The sequence below is a fragment of the Pipistrellus hanaki genome (genome assembly GCF_964339955.1).
Source record: "Pipistrellus hanaki genome assembly, chromosome: 3".
NCBI classification, from domain to species: Eukaryota; Metazoa; Chordata; class Mammalia; order Chiroptera; family Vespertilionidae; genus Pipistrellus; species Pipistrellus hanaki.
This window is the reverse complement of record NC_140505.1, coordinates 120,739,150-120,745,734: the sequence shown is the minus strand read 5'-3', so window position 1 is coordinate 120,745,734 and position 6,585 is coordinate 120,739,150. Positions and strand designations below refer to the sequence as shown.

The 6,585-nt window shown below is 46.1% G+C and overlaps 1 protein-coding gene across 1 annotated transcript; it reads left to right on the top strand.

The window, feature by feature from the left end:
• Window positions 1-1,668: 1,668 nt before the first annotated feature.
• Window positions 1,669-4,978, top strand: MYF5 (myogenic factor 5). The gene is made up of 3 exons (XM_084876445.1): window positions 1,669-2,338; window positions 3,185-3,260; window positions 3,721-4,978. Exons 1-3 carry the CDS (start codon window positions 1,829-1,831, stop codon window positions 3,909-3,911), a joined length of 777 nt encoding a protein of 258 aa, XP_084732571.1. The 5' UTR covers window positions 1,669-1,828; the 3' UTR covers window positions 3,912-4,978.
• Window positions 4,979-6,585: the final 1,607 nt, after the last annotated feature.

The following is a 6,585-nucleotide window of genomic DNA, read 5'->3' as shown; positions in this document are numbered from 1 at the left end:
GGATTTCCCGCAGGCCAGACAATTAAGCAGCCCATCGGTGGGTGGGAAAGGGAGCTGGGTGTTCACGGTGTGGGTGTGGTGGTAGCGGTGTCTTTGCCTTAGGGACCACAAACCCTGGGCGGGGAGATTGCTACCAGTGCCCCATAGCAAACCTTAGTGACTGACACCCTCCCGCCCCTGGTTTCCTGGCCCTCGTTCTGGAGAACAGATCTCACCCTGAGAAGTTAGCACTTCTCTGGCCCCTGCGGACAGGGGATCAGCCAGTCAGGGCTGCTTTAGGAAAATGACTTTAGGAAAAGTAGCGGGAAGGAAAGCACTACACTACCCCAAGCACCTTCGGAGCCACAACACTTACTGTCCTGGACGACTGTAGATCCGGGCGAGAACAATCCCTCCTGCTTTAACAGGGACTGCAAGCTCTGATCCCAAGCCCCGGCTCCTTAAGCCTGTTTGTGTAAACCCTAATCAATTGTTTTTCCTACCGATAAGCAGCACCCCGGGCCCTAGTGATCTGGACACGGGCTAAGGCCAGAGGAGGGTTGGCAAAAGCTGATGAATAGATTTGTTCTTGCTTGAAGGACAGCCCTGCCCTCTCCCGAAGTTTCAAAGGGCCCCTTACGATGGCTTTGCTGGGAGGCTTTTATCCCCGGGAGTGTGTGAAGTTACTCAGGGTTTGAGCTGGAAATTGTACACGAGCTGAGAGGGATCGCTGTCCTGGCAGCTGGGATGCATCTGTAACGGTGTTCCTTTGCCTGAAAGCAGAAAATTAGCGACCCCAAAGCTCAGCTTGGCTGTTTAGTCTGTGGCAAGGACAGGGCGGGGCAGGAGGAGAGGGAGAAAGGGGCCGCGCCCCAGGAGAGGGGGTTCACCTTCTAAGACTGCGGCTCTTCTCATGCAAATCCAAGAGGCGCGGCTGTGAGGCCCGCAGGCCCGGTCGGGATCTGGGGAAGGCCCGGCGGTGGAGACGCTGGGAAAACGCATGCGGGAAGGAAGAAAGGAAGGAAGACTTTCCCCACCGCCAGGCCCTGGAGCACGCCTCCTGTCAGAGGGCACACACAGAGGACACAGCTCCCGTCTGCCCTCAGTCCGCACAGGACTTAGATATGACAGCCTGACCCAAAAGCAAAATGGATATTGCAAACCACCCGAACTCAGCCCACGCCTGAAAGTGTCCATTTACGTTCTTAGCAACTGTTATTCTGGGCCACTGACAAAAAAAAGAAACCCCGAGATAACTAAAGTTCCTTAAAAAGAGGAACAAACGCTTAACAACAAGGTGATTCCTTTCATCCAGGCTGTGGGCAGGCAGGTGGGCTTTTTGCATTTCTCACATTGGTGCGAGCCATGGCCAAGGGTTGGGATCCCTTCCTTCCTTTTGTCTGCAACACGCTGGATGCGAATCCATCTAGGGAGTGCAAGGGAACGGGCTGGGGGCCGCTCCCCCAATCCTCCCTCCCCCCCCAACCTCCCCCCCCCCCCCCGCCCTGCAGAAAGGCAGTAAAACCATTAGCGTCTGTCCGAGGGGCACTAACGGCGCGCTGTCTCCGGAGGGTAGGCGGGGGTTTGCCCAGACGGCCCAGAGGCAGGGGTTGCGGTGGGATATGCTAATAGAGCCTGGCCGCTGGGGCCGGCCTCCCTCCCTCAAGAATATATAAAGGGCCCTAACCCCAGCCTGGCCAACCCGGGCCGCCAGGCGCCTGCCTTTGCTAATTACCAGAGCGACCCGACCTGGGAGCTGCACCGGGTGTGCGGGGCCCCAGCCTCCAGGTCCTCCCCATCCCTCCTCGCTGCTTACTGTGCAGGGGCACCGCCTGCGCGGCCCCCGGGGATGGACGTGATGGAAGGCTGCCAGTTCTCGCCTTCTGAGTATTTCTACGACGGCTCCTGCATCCCGTCCCCCGAGGAGGGCGACTTCGGGGACGAGTTTGAGCCTCCCGTGGCCACCTTCGGGACGCACAGAGCGGAGCTGCCGGGCTCCGACGAGGACGAGCACGTGCGAGCACCCTCGGGCCACCACCAGGCCGGCCACTGCCTCCTGTGGGCCTGCAAGGCGTGCAAGAGGAAGGCCACCACCATGGACCGGCGGAAGGCGGCCACCATGCGCGAGCGGAGGCGCCTCAAGAAGGTCAACCAGGCCTTCGAGACGCTCAAGAGGTGCACCACCACCAACCCCAACCAGAGGCTGCCCAAGGTGGAGATCCTCAGGAACGCCATCCGCTACATCGAGAGCCTGCAGGAGCTGCTGCGGGAGCAGGTGGAGAACTACTATGGCATGGGCATGCCTGGACAGAGCTGCTCCGAGCCTGCCAGCCCCACCTCCAACTGCTCCGACGGCATGGTAAGGACAGCCCTGGTACCCACCCGGGCACACTCCTATCCTTCCCCAAACTCCTCACGTGTCATTTAAACCAGGTGTGGCAACTAGATGTTCAGGGACCATTTGGTTGGCAGGTAGGGGTGGGATGGCAGTGGCTGTGAGAGAAGAGAGATGCCGCGTTTGGAAAGATGCCAGGAAACAGCTGTTGAACGGGACTTGCCTTTGACCTCTCACCAGGTTCTAGCTCCTGTGCATTGCAGGAGAGAGAGTTGTCCCGTGACCTAGGTGGCCGTGAATGATCAATCGCATATTTCACCGTCACTCAGTTGATGTCCAAAGTTAGTATACCCTGTCGTACACTAACATCTATAGAGACGTCTCCTCCAAGCTCCCCACGGCCCCCAATGTTTGTAACTTAATGAGGAGCCGGAAAGAAACAGATGGGCTGCCATCCGTCCCTGCTCTGCGGAGGCCTGGCTGGAAGGAGATGTTGACGCATTCCTTACAGAGGGCGTCTGCTCCAGCACTGCCAGGTTTTAATGTGTTTTTGCCCTGGGAAAGTGTTCTCTCCCCGAATTAGTGTGGCTTCCTTCTCCTCCAATCCATTTTGCATGGTTAACCCAATGCACATGGCTGCTGAATTCCACCCCCTCTCCCCTTCGCTGCTGCTTTCCTCCTCTCCAAGCGCAGAGATTGACCTCCGTGCCCTGCAGTTTGGCGGGGCTAACCCTCCCTAAATCAAGGCAATGACAGTGATTGACAGTGGTCACTTTAGGGAGCGTGGTGGGCAAGCACTGCCTTCCTCTAGAGCAGAGAATCTTTTGCCAAGACCTGAAAACAAACTTCCTTTTGTGTCTTATGTTGCAGCCTGAATGTAACAGTCCTGTCTGGTCCAGAAAGAGCACCAGTTTTGACCGCATCTACTGTCCTGATGGACCAAATGGTAAGAATCGATGGCTTCGGAAGAGTTTAGAGACAAGTTCACCTTCCCAGTTAGAACCTGTCAAAGCAGTCCTTCCTTCCACATAGCATCCAGGAAGGGAATAGATTGATGGTTCTTTTGCAGAGTTATTGGCAGAGCAAAAGGGACACACATGCAGACACACACACACACACACACACACACACACACACACACACACACTTTTTAAAAATAAAAAATCCACCTAACAGATACAAACACGTGCACTTTTGCTTGCAATAGTATTAGATGGACTTTTTACTCCCTTCATTCACTGCAGATGAATTGCTCAGTATTTGTTGAAGATTTCTACATCAGGCTTTCTGAGACCAGCTGACCCCTTGGGGTCAAAAGAGCTAAACTATGGCTTAAAGGGCAACAGCATAAGCAAGGCTATATATTTGGGAATTTCTTTTTAATGATTTTCTCTTTGTATCCATAGTGTATGCCACAGATAAAAGCTCCTTATCCAGCCTGGATTGCTTATCCAGCATAGTGGATCGTATCACCAACTCAGAGCAACCTGGATTGCCTCTGCAGCACCCGGCTTCTCTCTCCCCAATTGCCAGCACTGATTCACAGCCTGCAACCCCAGGGGCGTCTAGTTCAAGGCTAATCTATCATGTCCTATGAACTAAAAGTCTAGTTTCCATCAGTTCTGCCAGGAGGACCTACAGAAAGAAGGATGCCCAAAGAGTCCAAAAGCAAGTTAACTCACATATAAAAGATTTCCCTTCCGTTGTAAATTTGTACATATTATCTTGCCACTTTATAAGAAATGTATTTAACTAAAAAGTGACCATTGCCATTAATACTTCTTTCTTTTTTCATCCTTCCTCTCCTCCCCTCTTTTATTCTTATTCTTTGCTTTAGATACTTAGTTCCAATAATATTATTTCTGATAGGGAGCGATTTATTGAAGGTAGCTTATTGCAATGCTTAAATTATATTTTTATTAATATCGCTTATCAAAATATTATCTTTGGTGTTTAGATCTTTATTTTTTTTCTTCCAAACATTAGAACAGCTGGAAAAGTTAGTTATAGGAAAATTTAAACATATTTAATGTTTTTCTCTTTAATTCTTTGGTTATATTGTATTAAATAAAAATATAATAATACTGTCTAATGGTATATATTTTATCTTTTCTTATGAGAAATACATCTTTTTAATGTAAGCACAAAATAGTACTTTGTGGATAATTTCAAGATTCAAGACATTTTGAAAATTCCACCATAAATAAAATTGTTTAAATGAAGAAATATTTTGCTTCATTTTTTGAAAGAATACCCCTAATGGAATTAGCAGTCATTGACATAAAATCTTTAAGGTAGGACTGAAAATAACAAAGCAGTTGGTTTAGATGATAAACCTGAATATTTACCATCTCATGACTCAGTTTATGTCCTGTTGATGTCACAAATTTTAAAAAAGCATGTTTCCATTTTAATAATATTTCAAGGGAGCCTGCTAAATAAAATTGTCCCTTTAAATGCTGTACCATTAATGTAAGTTTGTCTGTGTGTGTGGAGGAAGATAGAAATTATTCAGGACAACAATATATGCTTAAAATAAACAAAAAATTACACTATTTTAATACCTATAGTATCATAAATTATGAATTAGGTAATATTTACTTTATCTATTTGCCTGAAAAAAGTATCCACTTGATATATTAATGTGTTAATGTTTTCAATAAAATATTTGAAAGTATTGAGCTGATTTTTTTTGTATCATTAAAGTGCTGCTTTTAAGAAAACATGCACAAATTATATAATAAAGTGAACCAAACTGCAGTTGGCTTCCTTTTTTTCACAGCCTTTTTGATGTTATTAATCATTGTGTGTGTGTGTGTGTATGTGTGTGTGTGTGTGTGTGGTGGGCATAGATCTTTTATTAGTCATCACTTAAGATAAAAAAATAGAACAATTATGTGGAAAATTATCTGAGATTATCATTGGGATAATTTTCACAAGTTTACCATTGAGAGAGAGAAACACGCAATATTGTTGAAGCATCTAAGTAACTGTGCACAGAAAGCACTACAAATCATTGTTTCATCTTCTAACTTGGACATTAGTTTAAAGTTGCCAAGGGTTTACAGTTATATTTGTTAACCAAGCAAAGTGGCAGACTCTGCTACAGCTTGCCAATCATACTGTTCTCAGGAAGGTTTTTCCCTTTTTTCTGATGTGATCTTTTTTTCCCTTGAGCTTATCCAGTTATAAGACTCAAAAGAATAGAAATTATTCTATAAAGAGAGGGAGAGGAGAGGGGCTGAGTACAAAAATAATGTAGCCACTGTCACACTGTTAGCATCTGCTCTAGTATGGAATACTGACTTTTAGCACACAGGCAAGTCTTTTTTGTCCGTGATTTGGAGTGTGAGGAGAATTTAAGAGAACATGATAGAGATTCACATGTAGTTGCAACATAAGTTTGAGTTATTCACTTTTTTTAGACACTATGTTAGGTACATTTTTCTCCTTTCTACGTTTCCATAGCAGGGGTGGGGAACCTTTTTTTTTTTTTTTTTTTTTTTTTTTGCCAAGGGTCACTTGGATATTTATAACATCATTCACAGGCCATACAAAATGATCGACTTAAATATTAGCCTGCCTTATTTGGTCAAACATTTAATTAACTCACCCCCGGGGCCTTGGCAGGAGCAGACCCAATGATTTCTTGGGCCTTAGGGCTCATGGGCTGGATGTTCCCCACCCTTGTTCTATGGAGAGGTTGCAGTTTTGCTATTGTTCTTAGTAGAATTAGAATAAAAAGAACTATCCAAAGACCAGCTTGTTTTTTTAAAGTTCAGATGTAAAACACATTACCATCCTGAGTTCTATTTAATAAAAGTGAGCAGAGAATATTAGGTGATTTTTAATTCAAGTGAATAAAAATTAACTTTCTTACCAAACCCCAGCTATTTCTATAACTGGTAGATGTGTTTGCTATTCTCAGTGGATATTATCATGCCTAAAAATATTTAATTAGAGTTTTCCAGCAGTCTAGATTTAATACAGGTATGATCAATGCATCAACAAAGACAATATTCTCCCTGCCAGCTTGCTCAGTTCATCTCATTTTCGGTGCAGTAACATTGAAGGCTGGTGTCTACTGGCAATCAACTCAGCACAGCATGTCATTTGCAGTCATGCACACTATTCTGACATGGGGACTTCAGAAACTGGTTCTCTAGTAGCCCAGACACAAAAGAAGCATTTCCTTCTCCAAGAAAGTAGGGGTTGGGGGAAGGAGTGATATTGGGAAAGTATTCAGGTAAGGACAGGATTTTGTCTCCCAT

Coding starts and splice junctions, on each gene's coding strand:
- MYF5 (XM_084876445.1), top strand. CDS start 1,829: ATGGACGTGATGGAAGGCTGCCAGTTCTCGCCTTCTGAGTATTTCTAC. Junction 2,339..3,184: donor CCAACTGCTCCGACGGCATG/GTAAGGACAGCC, acceptor CTTATGTTGCAG/CCTGAATGTAACAGTCCTGT. Junction 3,261..3,720: donor CTGTCCTGATGGACCAAATG/GTAAGAATCGAT, acceptor TTGTATCCATAG/TGTATGCCACAGATAAAAGC.